This window comes from Lycorma delicatula, chromosome 4 (genome assembly GCF_047948215.1).
Source record: "Lycorma delicatula isolate Av1 chromosome 4, ASM4794821v1, whole genome shotgun sequence".
NCBI lineage: Eukaryota > Metazoa > Arthropoda > Insecta > Hemiptera > Fulgoridae > Lycorma > Lycorma delicatula.
The window spans coordinates 109763879-109785416 of record NC_134458.1 but is presented as its reverse complement, the minus strand read 5'-3'; the positions used below and the strand labels follow the sequence as shown (position 1 = coordinate 109785416).

Below are 21538 nucleotides of genomic sequence, written 5' to 3'. Positions count from 1 at the left end.
CCACATAGAAATCTTAATATTAAGATAAACTAAGTAGAAAATAAGAACCAACTTAAAAAACAACATACTAAAAAATGTTTAAAAAAATTATATATTTTCAATTTTTTAATTAGAATTCTTGAAATCAGTAAAATGTAAAAACAAATGAAAAGTTGAAAATTGAAATTTTAAAAAGTTTAAAGTTGAAATTTTAAAAAGCAAAGATATTAGTTAATGTTTTTCAGTATGGTTTTTTAAGCAAGTTATGTTATATTTTTTTATTCTTTTTATTTAAAATATGGGCAAGCCTATAAAAACAGGCTGCCTGTATGGAAAAGCCACCTACAGGAAACATAAAGCCAAGAACCTTGAGAAAGTGATGATATCACCAAGCACCTGACTAAATCATCTTAATGATTTTTATAATGATGGAATAGAGAAAATAGTGCCAAAATAAAATAAATATTTAAATTTAAACAATGACTATGTAGAAAGACAAAGTGATTTTTATCATATGAATTAATAATTAGAACATTTATTTTAAATAAATTACAGACAAAAATTCTTTACTTCCTGGATGATAGTCAAAATTCATTCGTGTAATAAAAATTTCTCATTCTCTGCTGAAACAGTATACATACAGTAGCATGCAAATTGATCCGAACACAGGGAATTTTTTTTTATTTCTATGTTACAGCTATACTGCTTGACCACACCAATTTCTAAGTTGTCTGTGTAATGTGAGGTTATTGTTCTTTGGTTATTTAGCAATCTTTATGTTATAAATATTGTTTTGTGAAAGTTTATTTCATTTTTTATTACAAAATCATAATTTTTATATTTTTTGTTCTGTGTGTCTTGAATATAAAATAATGGACGTAACCCCAAAGCAGATTTTGAAAAGTGTTTCTCTTTCCGAGCATACCAATATAAAACAATGACAAATAGTTCCTGAGCATGATGTTGGACTAGGGACTGTGAATGCTATTTTAAAACAATTTAAACAAACTGATTCCTTTCCATCTCAAAGGAAATACAAATGTGACCATAGAAGAAAAACTATTTCACCACAGGATTTATTATTAGTGAAAAAAGTAAACTTGATCCAAGTTGTCTGCTGTGGTCTTAAACTGAGAATTAGCAGTCAGTGGAACAGATTTACACATGACAACTGTTAGATGCTGACTTATTGCAGATGGATGGAAAGCTCATTGGCCAGCTAAAAAGCAATTTTTTAACATCAGCAACGTGCAAAAGAGAGGTTCTTGTGGGTGAAAACAAATGCTAACTGGAAAAAAGAAGACTGGGAGAATGTTATATTCCCAAACGCGTTACATTTTTATTTTAAGGGGCAAAGGGTTCCAAATGTTAGAATAACATCAGATCAAAAGACATCACTGGCTCATATCTAACAATCAGTAAAACATCCCCAGAAAAAAAATACATTGAAGTTGTTTCATATTTGAAGGCCTTGTTCATTACTTCCAGTAGATGGTATGCTGAAAAGTGATGGATATATCATAATTCTGAAGGAAAGGGTTGTGACACAACTTCAAAACAAATTCCCACAAGGCAACGGAGTGTTTCAACAAAATTTGGTGGCATGCCATATTACCAAAAAAGTAGTAAAACCTTTTGAAAAAGGAAATATTAAAGTGCTCTCATTGCCAGGCGACTTCCCAGACTTAAACCCAATAGAAGATCTTTGGACAATAGTCAAAAAAATTACTATGAAAAATGAATTGTACAACAAAAGTTTGCCACATTAAAGCAATAATATTGGTGTGGTTTCATGATGAAGAGATGAAAAAAATGTGTAGTACATTTGCTGAATTGATTCCAAATCATGTATGTAAAGTGATAAGAATAAAGGAGGACACATTAGTTACCAGATATTCACAAATTGTCAAGGTATGATTTTTTTTTAAATATTACTTTTTATTAAATAACACCTGTGTCGGATTAATTTTCATGCTGATCATGCGGATCAATTTTCATCATAATCCGTTATTTTACTTCAGAAAGGGCAACATCAACCTGCAGCATCTTTTTCATGGCTGACACATGTAAAGCACTTGAGGTACAAGTAGCAACAATCAGGGTTGCTGACTGGGTGAGCAACCCTAATTGACCACACCCATTGCCAATCCCTATGGTAAATGACATCTACATTGCCAATCCCTATGGTTGCCAATCCTTAGAGTGAAGATGCCACTCTAAGAATTGGATATAACCTCCACTTCGGTGGGCTTGATATGCTGATATACAACAACCAAATATTTGATTCTGTGAAGAAGAGGCTTCATTCCTCACTCCCTATTCTATTCAAGGAGGTCTACATCATTTTTGGGAGTGAGTTTTAACTTGTTTTAACCTGACACATCACAACTATTATGTCAAACATACAGATAATTTTTCACAAAATCAAAAAAAAAAAAAATTCAATTTATACTTTGATAAGTTTTATTAAGTTAATAATAAAAAATAACGAAAACTGCTAAACTGCTTAAAATAAAAACACTGCTAAATTGTTCTATGTAAAGCATTCTTTGTTCAATACGCAACTTTATTTATTAAAGACTATGTTGAAACAATGATTCGTTAAAAACAAATTAAACAGATAGGATTTTTTTATTTTACACACAAAATAACATTAATTATAATAAACAAAATTTATCAATGCCAAATTGTTGTTTACTACTTATATTTTTACATATTAAACATATGAACTTAATGCCTGAATTTTGATGAACTGTATCAATAAAATGACATATTCCTACTATATTGCAAACAAAAGATACATCTGTCAGTATATAAAATAAAACAAATATTAGTAATTAATAAGAATAAGACAAAAATAATTATTACACATCACTATATTCAGGTTTAGTTAATAATTAGAACACATTATACTATAGAGTAGGTATATATGCATGCATATATAATTAAATTAATGATTATTGTAATACCTCTTGTATTAATTAATAATAAGTAAAGCAAACACAGGTGCTCACCTCCTAAATAATCTGCTAAGTCTCCTCCATTGCAATACTGTAACAATAAAAAGTACCGATAAGTAATTAAAAAATAAGCTCTAATTAATAATAAAACTGTTTTTACAATTTTGTTAATAACCCTTATACATCTAATGCCTTTTGATATTTTTATGGAACAAAATATAAAACATTAGTCTAATATGTTTCATCAAAATCCACTACAAAAAAAAAATCACATATAGTATAACAACATGGAGTTACAATTGGTAGAAACAGTCATGGTATAGTAGGATGTAGTGGTATAGTAGGATGCCATTATTTAGCTTGATTTTTGCCTGGCTATAAATAAATTTATAGATAAGTACAAATAAGGATAACTGGATAATATTAATTTCTTACATAATAGAATTATTTTTCAAATATTAGATACATAATATAATATCTAAAAACATTTTTAAAAATGTGGAATCTAAAAAATAAATTTATTACAACAGAATTTAAAAATTGCAATACAAAACAAAAAAAATATAATACTATCAAAACATGTGGTACCTATGATTGTCGGAATCATAGATAATCCATTCATTGATTGACAATTCATTTGTAAGACAAAATCAAAACAAGATTGTATTTTTTCATTCTTCCTTTTATTTCTAATATCTTCACAATGTGTTTCTTCAGAATTGTTTATGCATTACTTTTGAATGATCATTTTATTATTCTATTTATAGCAAAATATACAAAGGCCAACAACATTGCCCTGCTATCATATGTTGATGTTAAATATAAATAATGAAACAAGAGAAAGTAAAAATCACTTCTGATCTCTAGAGAAAAAATAGGATATGGGGCTACACAAATACTAAGAAATATTTTGATGAGTTTAAAGTGATAATGTTTCTGTCGCAAAAGTGTTGTAATATATTGTTATCCCTAAAGAGATAGTGTTTAAAGTTTTCTTAAAACCCATTACTATAATTATTTATTTCCTGTAATTTTATATTTACAAAATTTTTCCTAAGTATCAATTTTGAAATATAACAATTTAAGTTAAATTTATCATAACTTTCACCTTAAATGTTTTTTGACATGAATTTATTAAATCATAGTAATTAATAAATTTTAAAATAATTTCAAAAGTATTTTTCACTTGCATAAGAACTTATTAAATTGTTTTTATTTCATAATTTATTATCACAATCAATATTACAGAATCATGATAAAAAGTATATAAGTTTTGATTTTTTAAATTTTCCTTCAAATACTTCTATCTGATATCAAACTAAAATAAAATTTTCAAATTGGTACCTACCACCACCAATTCATTAGGTTTTTCAAATAACTTATGCTATGAGTACCATTAAAATGGATCATTTGGTACCAATTTCAAGGACCTACTCACAGCAAACGTATAGATAATTATTATATAAAAAAATTATTTAAAACTAAAATAAACAAAAACAATAATAATCAAGGACTGCTCACCTCCATAACAAGAAAAACATTAAGTGTTGATTCCTGAAAATTATAAAAAAAATATACATTATTTTCTAATATACAAAAAAATAGATATACAAAAAAACTAAATCTCCTTCAAAAATCATTTGCTGTATGTAGTAAACTACTTCTGGCCACAAATTACAAGGAATTCTATAATGAAAAATATCTTAAATAAATATTTGAACAATATTTAAAATTTATGAACATTATTATTAACTTAATCACAAATGATAAGTAATAATTTTACAAATGAGTGATCAAATTACAAATTTTTACTAGGAATAAAATTTTATGATTAATTATAAAATTGGCAGAAATTAACTAATGAAAATTTAATGAAGATATTATACCAAAAAATAACAAAAATAAGTCAAAATATTTATAATAGTACATTTTTATAAAGAACTGGATTTGGAAACTGGGCACATCATACAGTAAAAAAAATATACTGTTCATCAACTTACACAGATTGTTACTAATTGTAGCACAAATGATTATTTTACGTAAACAAAATTAAATAAGTAGATAAAGTCACAGCAATGAGAAAAAGTGGATTAGCTTATAATATGGATAGTAAAAACAGAAGCAATTTGTATATGGAATATGAATACACTTTTCTTCTGTTGTAAAGCTGTTCTAGCTAATTACTTGTAAATCAAATTATTATTACCCACCTTCTAAATATCAAAGTTTTTAAATATACAGAGTGTACCACAAAGTTCTCCTGGGACTTTCACAACCCAATCTACTAGTGAAAATAATGGAAAAAGTTCATATGTCCTAAAATACTTTGGTTGTGAGTTACAGATAGTAAACAATTTCGCTTGGATTTCAGCTACCCCGGTGTAATGAGATCGTACTGAAAATTTTTAGGACATTAATTAAGCCTTTAAGCATCATGTGCATCAATTTAACTTTTCCATCAGGCTAAAGCACTTTTTGAGATTTTTCATGTTCGTTCAAAAAAATTGCACTTATTTTAAATAATTATCATGTATTGGTGCATAATTAGTTGATTTCTTGTTTTAATTAACTCAATTTTGAATACACATAGCCCCTTGTAAAGCAAATGTGCTTTTTTACTTTTCTACAGGCCACATATATCAAAATGATACACACTGAAATGAAACTGGTGACACTAAAAAAATAATTTCTTTTAAAATTTACTGAAAAAATCTTTAATTTAAAAAACAATACTAATACTGTAAACTAAATAAACATATGCATTAATAAGCCATAATACAATACAAAAAACAATACTAATACTAAAATGGTATAAGCTGTTATAGTAATAAAATTAAACTTATAATGAAAAACATTAAACTGGTAAACAAAAATAAAACTTGTGAAATTAATATAATATATAAGATATTTATACAAAAAAGGTATGCAAAAAAAAAGGAAGGCAAAAGAGGTAAATAAAAGGTGCAGAAAATATACTGATAAAAAAAATTGTAAAGTTATGGTTTATCCTTAATTTTGGTTGAATGAATAGAAAAAAAAGTCCATATACATTAATTTCACAGAACATCCATTACAATTACTTGAAACTTGTTTTGAGTACTTCATTGCATGTGCTCTTCCAGATCTTGTAGTTCTTTATCATAATAAGAGGAACACCTACTTCTCTTTGAGCCAGTATTAACTATTATATGTTTTTCTTCAAATGAAGTATCTAAGGAATTAGTTTTATTATCACCAAAGAGAATTTGTATAAAGTTTTTCATGTAATTTTGTGATACTGATTTTGGTTTTGATTACAGTTATGTATAATTTGAAGGCATATTACAAACAGTAATATTCATTAAAAGTTCAATGGCCACTTTGTTGTACCACTTAACAGACTTTCTTACTGGAGATGAGAATCATCCAATTTGAAGTGATACATCAACATTAGATTTTGCTTCATTATACTCGAGAATAGTTGTAGGTTTTCGAAAAATACCATGCTTTGATGGTATGTCAGTCATAACTGGAGTACTTTCTGTTGTAAGAAATAAGACATCCTGCTTGTCTTTCCAATTTCCTATTATCACCTTTGTTTTACTCTCCTGACAAAACACTTCACCTTTTTTCAGTTTTAAATTAACCAAATGCCATGGAACATGCAATCTATTACGACGTAAAGTTCCAATTAGATATGTTTTGGTCCTATAACTTGCATGCCAAATATATGCTAGTATAAAAATTATCAGTTACCAATGTACGCCCAGAATTGAATAATGGGGAAACTACTTCCAAAGCAACCCAAGAAGAAAGTGCTTAACAAGTTGGATTAGCTTCTTTTCCATCATAAATTTTGATGGACCATGTGTACCTACCACCAGTACAAACTTTAAACAATTTAACACCATACTTGTATCTTTTTCCAGGTATGTATTGATGAAATCTCAGTCAACCCCTACCTAAATAGCGCCATTGTTTCATATAAACAAATTATACATCTGGTCTATACATTTTTGGAAATTTTTTATTCATTAACTTAACCAAAGCAAATATTTTGTATAATTTATCACTGTCATTGTTTGCTTCATTATCAGCAAAATGTATCATATTAAGTAATAACTCAAATCGATTCCTACACATAACCTTAATATTACATAACTGGAACATGATCAGTTGAATGAAGAACTAAGGCAGTGAACTAGATGATAGTATAGTGTGTCTGATTTTTGGCACTAAAGATGAGCCATAAGAAGAAAGCAGTCAATTTATCCTTAAAAAATCTTTAAACACTCTCTAATGTTCTAAAACTGAAATAAAATTATCTAAATTTTATTAGTTTTTTTAGAAATGATTACTTTCTAATATTTATGAAATGCAGCATTGTAATTAATATTAAGTAAAACTAAACTGAATAATGTGCTTAACTGAATCACTTGAAACACTTTGAACAGAAATTCAGAAAACACAAAAAATCTATTGATATTTCTGTAACAACAAAAATCAAATACATTTTTACATGAATCAAAAATGAAAAAATACTATTAAAAAAACGATGAATATGGAAAAATTGTAAACATTACCTTGCAATCCAATAATGCAACAACATTTTCATGGTGGAGTTCAGTTAGTTCCTGAAACAAAATGTAAGAGAGAACATTAAGTAGATTATTAAACCTACCTTAAATGTTTACCTCATCTTAACTATCTATACTCATTACTGAGTTTTAGCTTCTTCAATGACCTTCTTTCAGGCATACTATCACTTGCCTGTAACCCCTCACACTGGTTGCTGTCAAGTCTCCAGTGACATTATCTGCCTATCTTTTTCCAGATTGACACCTTTCTTCTCTCCACATAAAATCTTTATGAAAATGTTTTAATCATGTTATTTTAATTTAATCTCCCAAAGCAACCTAACTTATTCTTTGTATATTTATAGATCTTGCAATAACTTTGCATCTTATAAGGGTGTTCTCAGTTTTAAACTTTCTTACACTTTCCAATTATCTCCTCTGCTTTTTTGAATTAGAAGGCTCAATCTTACGTGACAGACGCCTCAGCCTATAGGCTAATTATGCATCCACTGGACAGGAAGTAAAAGTCCCTGAGTCAACCCATTAGCCATTCTCCTCCTCCAACTGAATACCAAGAATGCACTGGCCTTTCAAGCGCTGACCTTTCTCAACACAGTGAACCTAGCAGGATTAGATCTGCACTTATAGAACTAAAAATGGGGAAGAAGAGATCAAGGATAAGGAAAAGAGATGAATGATGAGAGAGGAAGATCTGGTAATCAGGATAGATCTACTGTAGTTTACTGCATTGCTCAGCACCTAAATTCTATAACTGGAAACTCCTTTATTTGATCCCTAACTTAACTGACACAAAGATTCTTTTCAAAATTTGTTAAATATGCATTTATCAGATTCTGTCAACGGTTCCCTTTTTTAAGAACATATGTCAACAGGAAATAAGTGAAATATATTAAAACAGTTATAAATATTTCTATAGAAATTAAAATTAACTTAATTACAAGTGAAGATATAAAATAATGTATATGTAATTGTAGTCAGAAAGATGTAGACCTTACTTACATTACATTTGTAACAACTAAATGAAAATACAGTTTTCACCAGATTAAGATTTAGTATTTTTCGATACAAATAACACATTTAGAGAAAAAGAACTAACTGAGTTTACAAGAATTATGATTAAGATCATACAGTTTGGTGGTTTTAAAATTTCAACTCAAAATGTCCTGTACAGAAAGAGCGTTTCAATTGTGGATTAAAGGTTCTATTATCAAGTTAATAAAATTACAATAATACTAATTTACAACTGTATTGTTAACTAGTTCAAAAAAGACTTTTGTAAAGAGCTGATAACCTACTGTAGATATTTCTAAACTTATACATGAGATTGTTGTCTGATTATGTAACAAAGAAAACTATAGTATTGTTATATTATAACATAATTCATCAATAAAAAGCTTTTCATCCTAGAGTTATATGGAATGTTAAACTTAAAAGAAGCCCCATCACACAGTAGTTTATCTAAATGCGTATTTTTGTAAAAATGCATATTCTGGTATGAGATGGGTAAAATAATGGTATGACTGGAGTTGGAGTTGGGAGCAGTGTATATTGTGAGCACATTCAACTATTGCCAGTCTATGTCTAGCATTAGCTTTTGAACAAGATTGCAAGAATGTGTATTCGTGTTGGAAATTTATTTAAAAATGAAATCTAATGTTGTGCGTCAGCTAAAGTTCAAGGAGAAAGTTGAAAAGAAACACCAGCAAAAAGTGATATTCAGAAGTTAGTTAAAAAATTTTGTAAAACAGTTTCAGTGTTAGACCAGAAATGCGTGCCTGACACAGTTGTTTTAATAACACAGGTATTACAGGTCATTAAACAGCAGTAACAAGATCTCCTCATAAATTTTTTCAGAACCTAAAAGAGGAAAAGAGCATTTCACTAGGTTAAGCCCACACTGTAGTGAGTAGAATGCTGAAATGTTATCTGTATTGAATGCAGGTTTTCCATGACCTAACTAATGCTGAATATGCCAAAAGGGTTCACAACTATCAATGGTTCAAGAACTTCATTAGAGGTAACCGTGGCACTTCAGATCAAGTGTTTTTCACAGATGAAGTGTGGTTTCACCTTGGTGGGTATGTTAATAGTCAGAACTACTGGAGTACTGAAAACCTGCATATTTTCTTTGAACCTCCCCAAACCCACAAAAAATAAGTGTTTGGTGTGCAGTTTCAAGGCGAATAATAGGACCCTTGTTTTTTTTAAAACAATGTGGCTGCTACTCTACCAAGAAATTATCCAACAGTTCTTAGTCTTACTGCAAGAGGATGAGGGTGACTGATGGTTACAGCAGGACAGTGCCACTTGCCATACAGCTCATCTACTATGAAGATGCTACAGATTTTTTGGTGGAAAAGATTGTGACCACCAAAGATCCCCTAATTTGATTAGTCCTGACTTCTTTCTATGGCAGTTACTTAAAAGAAATTGTTTCTAGGAGCAGCCACACATCCTGCAGGAATTGAAGACAAACATTACCAATTCCATTTAGGAAATATACAGGGTACAGCTAATAAGAATTGTCAGGAACACTGTCAAACATATTGACAAGTATACAGAAAGTATGTACATCATTTCCAACAACACCTTCTGTAAATTATTATGTAAATGTTTACTGATGAACTATTATTTATAGACTAAACCAAGTGATGGGGACTCTTTTAAGTTGATTTTTCTGAATTTTATTAACTACTACATAGGAAAACTGAATTTTTAAAACTCTTCTTTTCTACATTCTTGTTTTGAATTGTAATTTATCTGAAGAAAAACTTGTAAGAATTTTGATGAATTATATATAAAAAGTATTCTATTCTTTTTCCCACTTGTGAAATTTCTACATTCTATAAATTTACTAAAAGTAATATAAAACTTACTATTAAAATATATTTAATTTATGTTTTAAAAAATATTTCTGATAGATAGTTTTAATTTAAAAAAACTTTGATATTCTGGAAATTTAACTCATTAAGATAGCTTCTTTTTGTTTCCCTCCCTACCAAGAATAAGAATGTTAGAGAGTTTTGGATATCATTAGGAAAGAGTGCAGATGTCTATTCACATGGGTGAAACAGAAAACAGAGAGAGAGAGAGAGAGAGAGGAGGGTCCACAGCAAAAAAGTAAATGCAAGTATGATGATGTACGAGGTATATTCAAAGAATAACAAGAATTTTTGTTTTTTGGAAAGAATTTTATTTACTCATCTACATTAACATTATCCCCTTCAATATAGTACCCATTAGATATTTTACACTTACGCCAGTGCTTTTTCCAATCCCTGAAACACTTCTGGAACTCGATCTTTAGAATAGTGTTTAGCTATCTCATCTATGCTTGTAAAACGACAGCCCTTTAAGGTTTTCTTTACTTTTGGGAATAGAAAAAAGTTACACGAGGCCATGTCTGATGAATGTGGTGGCTGGGATATCCTTACAGTGTTGTTTTTGACTAAAACCTGACAAACAAGCAATGAAGCGCATGTAGGCCCATTATCATGGATCAAAGGCCATGAATTGCATGCAGGCACATTATCATGGTGCAAAAGCCATGAATTGTTTCACCACAAATTGTTTGCTTCACAAAAACGGTATTGAACTTGTAGGTAATACTCCTCATTGATCGTTTTACCTTGTGGCAAGAACTCATGATGCACTATGCTGTTAAAATTGAAGAACACTATGAGCATAACCTTCACATTTGACCGTACTTGTTGAGCTTTTTTCAGTCTTGGTAATCCAGGATGCCTCCACTGGGACGATTGAGCCTTAGTTTCGACATCATATCCATAAACCTATGTTTCATCCCTGTTATGACACATTTCAGTAGTTCTCCATCATTATTGACTTCATTTAGTAACACCTGAGCAACTTCCATTCACTGCTTTTTTTGTCACAAATTTTAACAATTTTGGAACAGATTTTGCTGTTACACGTTTCATACCCAAAACATCCAAAAAAATTTCATGGCATGAGTCAATTAATATCCCAACATCATCAGCGACTTCTCTGATTGTGATTCGGTGATCATTCATAATCATTTCTTTCACTTTTTCCACGTTTTCATCGGCTGTTGATTTGCTAGGGTGTCCAGGGTGCTTGTCATGTTCAACGTCTTCACAACCTTCTTGAAAATGCTTATACACCACTTGTAAACTCTTGCTTTACTCATAGCAGACTCACCAAAAGCAATATTTAACATTTCTAAAACACTGCTACACGTTACTCCATTCTTACAGCAAGATTTAATACAAATTCTCTGATCCATTATTTATACAAATAAAAAATCACCGATCATACCAAAACATGTGTTATCCTTTTGACAGCTGACAACAGACTAAACATCCAATATGGCTAAAAATGTACAGATACTTCTCAGACATGTTTACCAGTACAACAAAAAAATCCTGAGAGTCGGACTAACACAATCCACAAAATTTCAAAATTTTTGTTACTTTTTGAACACACCTCATATGTACTGTACTCTACACTTAAAAATGACTGAATTATTTTCCAATAAGCAGCTAAAACTGTCAGCAGTTCTTTCTTCCTTCAAATTCCTGTTTACAGCCCATTGTAAAGTTATATACAAAACATAGCTGTTAAAGTACATACTTGGGAGGAAAAAGTGTTCCTACCTTTATTAAAAGCCATAATACAAAAAATTGTCACCAACCATTAAAAAATTTAAAGAAATATAATTTAATAATAAATAGCCTCTGTCTTTGAACATTTAATCTTTTATTTAGCCAATTAAAAATGGTATGGAAAATTAAAATTACACCATCAAGAAAAAACAATAAAAATTAGCTAATTTTTATGTGTAATTTCAATAAATTTTTTTCAGATTAACAGCAACTCATAAAAATAATTTAGAAAGGAATAAATGTTACTAATGTATGAAATTCAACTCTTTCCATTACGGTAAAAAAAATTCTTTTCATGGAGCGGTTTTAAAGATTTAAAGTGGTTTAATTCTTTAAAGTAATTATTTTTTCTTCAATGGCATATACTTAAGTCAATTAATATAATTTTGAGAAATAAAATATTTAAGTGTGAATGTAACGATAAAATCAAATAAAATTCTTTTTAAAAATTAATAAAGATATTTAATTTCTTTCTAAATTTTTGAAAATCAAGTAAACAATAAACAAATTTCATTAAAATCAAAGACGGTTACCCAAAATAGGAAGGCAATTAAATCAAATAGGAAGGGGGCAATTACAGATAAAGGATTATTTGACTAATTCTAAAGTGTAACAAAATTTAATTTAATTTTTTTCTCTACGTGAATGTCAAGACTGGATTGGGTGGTCTAAAGTAAAATAGATAATTAAATTTTCCTTTGAAAAGACTAACCACATATACTGGTAAAGTGATAGACACTTTTCCCAGTTTTAATTATGTATTTATGTATTTTTTGATGACAGAATAAAGATTACTATTATCATCAGATTGACTACTGTTATTATTAAACTATGCAGTCACCTAGGAAACATTTAAAATAAAATCAGTGCAAAGTGATTTAACCCTTCACGGGCAGAAACCCACATAAGAGTTACCTGTACATACGCCGGAGGGCAGAAACCCATATATGGGTCTCTGAATGTGACCAGCTATATTTGTCTTCACGAAGTTACATATAAATTCTAAGAGATGGCAAGAGATGTTCTTTCAATCATTTTGAGACGGGAATTCCAGATACAACGTGATTGGGAACCATTTTACTTCAGCTATCAGGTGAGTTCAATGACTATGCATATGTAACATGACGCGTGCATAGTTTTTTTCGGGTTTTTCACTCATTTTTAAGTAATTTGTTTACAAACTGTTCCTTCCAAAACTTTATTTTTGACTTGCTTTGTTTGAATTCAAACAAAATTTTCAAGAGAAAAATTCAGAAGGAAATGAATAAAAATATTTATATTATTATTATAATAAAATCATATTATACTATTCTCTGTCTACGTGAAATACTTCTTCAAAACTGCTGTTTTTATATTACCATCAACGTTACTACTGTTACTATTATTATTACTCAGTGTCATTTACATGAAAAGAATTCAATGTAAAGCATAACCAAAATCATTACCTATAGTTTGCAAATTCTAATGTTCTCAGTGAGATTTGTTCCATTTTCACATAAGCTCTTTCTCGCATGATAATTAAACAGTGTTTCTTAACCAGATTAGTTGCAGAATTCAGCAAAAATACTATGTATATGTTGTTTTTATGCATGAATGCATGTTTTCAGTTACTTTAAATAGTTTTTGCATGGACTTTTTTTTTTGAAAGCGTCTTCCACCTACAACCATAAAACATCTGCGAAGGGTTAAGTTTAGAATATAAGTCAGGTTAGGTATTGTCATTGTTTGTAATATAACAATAATTATTTTATGCTAATTTACTGGGAAGGTAACCAAGTTAATCATTAAAATATTTTGCAGAAAACTCTATATTACTTTTGTATTATAACTTCAGATATTAATAACTGAGTTTTAAACATTAACAAGATGAGTTTTTAAAGAAATTTCTTTTAAACACAATTTTATTACACAGAAACTACATATGATTTATTTATATCCACATTATTAAAGTAATTACACAACCAAAATTTAATTAACAAGGGCAAATAAATGAAAAATCTTTTTTCAATAAACGATACTAGTAAATATTAAAGAAAAAAATTTTTTTTTTCTCAAAACCTAATTATTTTTATGTTATGTTATTTATTATTTTTTATGTTATAACCTTATTATTCATATATATTAGCATAACTAATTATAGTAAATTATTGTAAACAACTGAATACAAAAGATCTTTTTACATAAACAAAATACAATAAAAGTGAAAATTTCATCATCCACACAAATCAAAGTCTGAAAATAAAAATATATCACACAAACAGTACAAATGTACAAAAAACATTTTATTAAATTACTTTTATAATCATAATAATGCAAAATATAGAACATGATAAAAAATAAGCCCAACAACTCAATTATTTTAGCTTAAGATTATAGCTAGGATATTATAATATTACTAATAAATAATAATTATAATAAATTGTAATTAAGACTATGCTTGTTGTCATTGTAAAAAATAAATAAACTTATTCATTTACAGTCTTGCATTATGTTCATTGCAGCTTTTATATATATATTTTTTCTTGTTTTAATGTTTTATAAGATACACTTTTATACATCAGCCACTTAATCTTTTATTAGTATCCTACTTATAAATTTACAGGTAACTTTTTTCTATGAATTTAATATTTTACATATTATTCAAGGTCAAATTTAAAACGTTTTAGGGATTACTATTTTACACAGTCCTGTTACTAAATAATATTAATATTTAAAAATTAATATAATGGATATTTTTACAATTACTATATGTAATAGAAACAACTAAATTAAAAAGAAAAGCTGATAAATGTATCTCCCAGCATTTATATAAAACTTACAATTTTATTTAAAACAAATTTTAACTCTTTTTTTCTTTTTCTCCCTTTTCCAGTAGCAAAAATTCATAATTTATATTCTTATTTTCATGTTTATTAATTATGTTTCTTTCATATTTTATCAGTGGTCAACATTAATTTGATAAAACATTATGTTTGCATACATACAAATGTTGAATTAGTACAAATTTGTAAAACTCCAAATCATAAAATCTGGTTAAAATTAAATAAGATAATAACAATTTGGAATAATTGATCAGAAAATTACAAATGAAAACAATGTAATGATAATTTATAAATTATGAAAATGAAATTCATTATCCTCATGATGATAATACCTCACTTAGGAAAAGTAATAAAGATTATTTTTTAATCTATTATTGTTCATACATTAAAACTGTTAAAAATTAAACAAATGCTTTAAAACTTCTATTTTTAGCAGCAGACATTTTTTACAAAAAGAAATTTAAAGGTGCTATTTCAATAGATTTATACATTGATGAACTAAAATGTGTACTTATGTAAAATTTTCATGCAGCCAACTCCCTTCAGGGCAAAGCAGTCTATCAGTACCTCTGCATCCTGATTTATTTATTTATTTTAATGGAAACAATACTCTAATGCATGAGGGATTGTTGAATAAATATATATTCAACTATGCATATAAAAGCATTTAGACAACATTCATAACAAGTTAAATCACTCCTGAAATAAAAAACAAATCATCTCAATGCACATCATCTACACATAAATCATTTTGCAAAAAATATTTTTTGGACTGAGGGGATCTCAACACATAAGGAATTACAAAATTCCACCTTAATCAGTTTTATACACTAGAAGCGTGAATAACAGATTTTAACTGCAACAAATTATCATAAAAGCTTTCAAGAGAAAAATATATATTCTATGTAATTTAATTTAATTAGCCATAAAACACAAAATTCAAGATTAAATTTACATATACATTAAGCTGTCAACTTTTATCATGTCTAGAAGAAACAATACAGATGAAGAAGTGATAAAAGAACTGATAAAAGTTAAAATACAAACAGAATTTTTACACTGAATGTAGTTCATGGCAAACATTTATCAATAATTAATATTAGAATTGCAACCATTATAATAACTAAATTCTTTAATATTAATTAGTAGTAAAAAATAATAATCTTATTATTTTACTTACTAACATCAATTTATCCAAAGAAAATATTTATCAATAAGAATAAATTTATTGAAAAAATAATAAAAGAATGAAAATAAAAATAATGTAAACACCTTCAAATTAAAATACGCGCTTACCTTTAAAATTTTTATTTCCTTCCCAAGTAAATTTTGTGATTTAGCCAAATTCTTTTTTGTTATACTCTTTATTGCCACAACCACTCTTGGATTCTGAAATATGAATAAAGAATAATTAATACAAACAGGAAGAATATTTATTACATCCCAATAAACTTATTTAAATAAATATAAAAACATAAAAAAATTATAAATAAAATTAAAATAAAAAAATAATTTTACTTCAGATTATGTGAAGTGTGAAAAATGCCACAACAATGACTTCAAGCATGGGTAAAGACAAAATATATTTTTATTTTTAATATGTTAATAAAACAATAATTATGTTTACATACATCATATGTAAATATCACACCCAACCAGAAAGCAAAGAAGACTTAGCAATCAAGCAAATGATTTCTTGCCAATGAGAGTTTAGAGATCATTCGTGTATTAACTCAGTCTGAACCAAGTTCTATTACAGTTTTTCAGATCATCTAAAATTTGTAAAAAAAAGAAGAAAAAACATATATATATATATATATATATATATATATATATATATATAATTTTTTTAGAATTTTCAATATATAGAAAATCCTGTAAAATATGAAATTTAAAGTATGATCTGGGTTTAAAATATCAGAAAGGTTTGCCCTATAGAAATTTACAGACAAATAAAAGGAAGTGTAAAACGATTAGTATATGAATAAATCAGGAGTAACAGAATTATTTATCATGATTATTGATGTTAAGATTTACATTAAATGTCATTATCTCTAAATAATGAAAAACTGAAAAAAAAAAAAAAATCACCAATGGAATGTCAAAAGGTAGATAATTCTTTATTGAAATATACAGCTCATATCTTCAGGTTGAAAGGGTCTCTTCTGGATAAAATTGTAGGCGAATTTCTTGTGCATAAAAGTAAAATTGTTAAAAATTGAACCTCAACAAGTGTCTGGATAAGACAAGAAAAAATGGGAACAACCTTGAAATTCTCATTAATACGTGTGAAAGGATGATGAAAATTAGATGTTGACAAGTCAATCTATAGATGTGATCAAGATTTGTTGATGCAACTGACAGGTCAATCACATTGTTATTGGTGATTAAACATGAATCTATCATAAAACTACTGAACGTTAAACCCAATCAATGGAGTAGCATTATTCAAATACTCCTTCAAAACTAAATAAATTCTTAATATAAGGAAAGTATAGCAAGACCAGAAAGGCCTTCTAATCACTGATTTCATTTCAAGTGGATGAAGAATCAATTTAAAAGCTTACAGTAAGGTATATAAAACTGGTGGTGAAATACAAAATAAATTACCAACATTGTTTGGTTTCATAAAAATGCTCATCCACATTTGGCTTTTATTATTTCAAATGAAGCTTCAGAAATTTGTCTGTGAAGTATTTCTGCATTCACTATACAATTCAGATCTGGCCTCCAGTTATTTTTATTCGTTACCAATGTTACTCTTAAAAGAATTTATAGGCAGCAAGCTTGTTTGGAAGTTATGAGATAAATAAAGCTACCACAAGAAAAAATTATTATTTATAAAACTACCAGCACATTTCTACACTGATGCAATAGAAAAACTAATTAGATATGTTTTTATAACAACTACATAGAAAAATAAATAAGTTCTATAGTAAGTACATATTGTTAAATATTATTTTACATTTATTTGAGCAAAATTTACTTTCTGAATGATCTTTTTCTACATACAAATCTATCTGTAATAAACATAAATGAATAAATCTTTTATTCAGATAAATAAATTATTATAGATCATTATTCTTTCTTTTCCTGTTTAGCCTCTGGAACCACCATAAGGTATTACTTCAGAGGAATAAAGATGATACGTATGAATGTAAATGAAGTGTAGTCTTGTATAGTCTCAGGTTAACCATTCCTGAGATGTATGGTTAATTGAAAACCAACCACCAAAGAATACCGGTATACCTTATCTAGTATTAAAATCCATATATAGATTATAGATCATTCAGGAATGAATAAGTAAGAAACTAAATGAATAAAAAAAAAGAACTTAGATGGGTTTATCTAGATTAATCAAGAGGAATCATGATAAAAATTTTATCAGAGCAGCACCACAAGAGACAATTATAAAATAAAAACAGGGGAACGTTAAGTTAACATTAAAATATTAACTGATGAATAATATTAAAATAATTATGAAAAGATACTAAATGTATAAAATTACTACAAAATAAATCACAATTTAGAAGAGATTAATGATTTGAGCATATTTATATGTTAATGGAGGTACAGAAAATTCAGAATTTAATTTTTCAAATAAATATGTATTATTCAAAAATTCATTGATATAAATAATTTTTTTTTTTTGTAAAAGAAACCTTTTAATTTTATTTAAATAAATTGTTGAGAAGATCTTTTAAATGGTTCAGTATTTATTAAAAATGGTAGCAGAAGTAAAAGAATCATTTTCGTAAATCGAACTTTACTATTAGTTATACAACAATCCTGTGGTCTGATTTGATAAAGGTAGACACTTTTACATTTTATAAATAAGGGGCTATTTTGGCAAGATCGCACATTTATAAATATAAGCAAATGGATATATTAACTTTTAATTTACTAAATATCAGTCTACAATTTACATTCATAACAATAATTTGATAGTCCATTTTGTATTGTTATGTTTACCTGTCAAGGACATATACTCTAAATAACCTCATTATCATTATTCCAAATAATCATTACTTATGATTAAAATTGATAGCAATGGAATTTAAGAGGTTATCCAAGTTTAAGTAATTATTTAAAGGTGGTTTATTTGGTATGGATAGCAGCAATAAAGATAAATACACAGTAAAAAATTTGTAATCTGGACTTGAAAGTAGTCAGTAATTCAAGGTTGACTACTCTGAATTAATGAAAGTCCACTTACTTCTAAATTATTAATGTTCCAATTTGTATTTAAAGTTTTCAAACTTTAAACTTTACTATTTTTTTATGTGATTATTTTATGTCCAATCTAGATTAATCTTGTCTTACATAGACCAGAGGAATGAGTAATTCTCAAAATCTGTTATCATCCATTAACTGACAACATGTAAAAAGCACTAGAACCCAAACTTTTAATTATTAAACTGAGTAAGGATTATTTCAATTTATCTAAATTACTTTCCTAAAAATATCACGAGTCTGAACCAATTCAGATGTACTGAAAGTCCAGTACTTAAATCTGGATCAATTTGTTCAAACTTAACTAAAATAATAAATTCTGTACACACTAAAACTAAATTTTATTGCTGTATAGTTATAACAATAACAACATGTGCATTTACTCAAACTCACCAGCTAACTTTCATTCATGTCTATCAATGGTAATTACAAAAAGCTAACAAAGTTGCATTTGTTTCCTGGCTTTGATTACTTATTCTTATATAGTAGAAAAATAAATATGGGTAAAAAATTTACCCAATATCTCTTTTTTGAGTAGGGATGGGGTAATGTATGATGAAGTTTTATTGTAAATTATCATTGTTTAAAAAATCAAAAATAGTTTTAAAAACTGTATAGTTTTATTTTTTTCTGTTCCCCCACCTCTATATTATGGTGAATTATGATGAAATTTTATTGTAATATTTTTACTTAAATAAGTTTATTATTTAAACTTTCAATAATATTAAAATTTCAAATATACAAAAAATTTTTTTTGAAGAATTAAAAAAAATCTACATTTTTAAACTTTAATCGGCTTCTTCACTCCCATTATTGTCCCAAAGTGTTTCTTCTAGGTCGTTTTCACTACTACTATACCTAGGAAGACATAAAAAATTGGTTAAAAAAATGGAATAAAAAGATAGCTTTTTTTCAATTTTTGGGGAAGAAAGAATTTGGAGGTAAACTATTTTTTAAAATAGTAAGATAAGCATGCACCCATGTACTGAGCTAATATTAAGCTAGTTATGTGTGAAACATTTTGAGAAAATTTACCCCAAAAAGCCCCTGTAGATATATATTGACCACAAAATTTCATCAAGAAATTACCCCCTATACAAGAGTCTGTACAAAATTTCATCAAAATCAAGATATCTAGTTAAAAGTTATCAAGCTTCAAACACACCAACACATGTCATATGTACCTAAGTATGAACATTACACCCTTACTTTTGGGGTCCCTGGGTCGTGAAATGTTGAAAAATGCAAAAAAACCCATATCCCATTTTTTGACTAATTACCATACTTTCCTTCTTACAGCATAGCTCTAGAGCTATGGAAAGAGCTATAGATATCTACATATAGATATATAGAGCTATAGAGCTCTACATGCTAGATTTATTTGACAGGTCTGATGTAATTCTCCATTAATTTCTGTCCCCTGCTAATCTTTAAAATGCTAAATCCTCCATTTTGCACTGCACTGCTTCTAAAATTGCACTGAACTGCAATGCAATTTTTACTGTTACTAAAATGTAGAAGTACATTTGCTTCTAAAATCCACTTCCTAAAATTGCACTACTTCTAAAATTTGTAATTTATATCTGTCCTTGATTTTTTAATCCCCAGAAGTAACTCAAAATTTAATCAACTACTCCTGTACATTGTAATAAGGTATGATCCACATATCTAGTAGTTTTCTGTTAATTTTTTTTTTTCAATTTTTCTGACCTGCACTCAACCCAGCTAAATTAGGTCAAGTTAAGAGAGTCTGAATGGATATTACATGAATTATTTACACAGAATAAAATTATAATATTTTATTTAATACAGAAAAAGTATAAAGTAATAAAACCTAAATAATAGATCATTTTTAAAGATCAAAATAGAGATCAAATAAAGATCATCATAACAGATCAAAATTACCAAACTATGTTCATATACTCCAATAAATTGTTTTTTATAAGTAATGATTGAATAAACCAGATATTTTAATAAAAAAAAAAAAAAAAACATAATTTTACTTCAGTTTTAATTAAATTATCAGAATAAAAATTGTTATCTAGTTATTAAATTTAACTGTAAAAAAGACTTATAAAATCCAAACACTCTGCTAGCAATAACACAACAGGTTTGACAAAAAAAAAAAAAAAAAAGGTTAAACAAATGTTAAGAAAATTAATTTATTTTACTTTAAGATGATTTATTAAGAAGCGTTTATAATTCTACTCAAAGTGGTTGACAAGTAATGAAGCCATCAAAACCGCTAAAAACATTGTTCCTTCTAACTGTCAGCTATGTATCCAAAAAATTCACAAGATGTCTTTTTTTCAGATAATAATGTA

General features: G+C 27.6%; 1 protein-coding gene across 2 annotated transcripts in view; it reads right to left on the bottom strand.

Annotated features, from left to right (window-relative positions):
• Positions 1 to 21538, bottom strand: part of Atg1 (serine/threonine-protein kinase unc-51-like protein Atg1) — a 75453-nt gene that overhangs the window by 48161 nt on the left and 5754 nt on the right. For both annotated transcript variants that reach the window (XM_075363906.1, XM_075363908.1), the window contains exons 2-5: positions 16278 to 16370; positions 7502 to 7552; positions 4461 to 4493; positions 2994 to 3030 (exon numbers count right to left, since the gene is read on the bottom strand). In XM_075363906.1, the coding sequence (XP_075220021.1) occupies positions 2994 to 3030; positions 4461 to 4493; positions 7502 to 7552; positions 16278 to 16370 (214 nt within the window). The remainder of the gene's footprint in view (positions 1 to 2993; positions 3031 to 4460; positions 4494 to 7501; positions 7553 to 16277; positions 16371 to 21538) is intronic.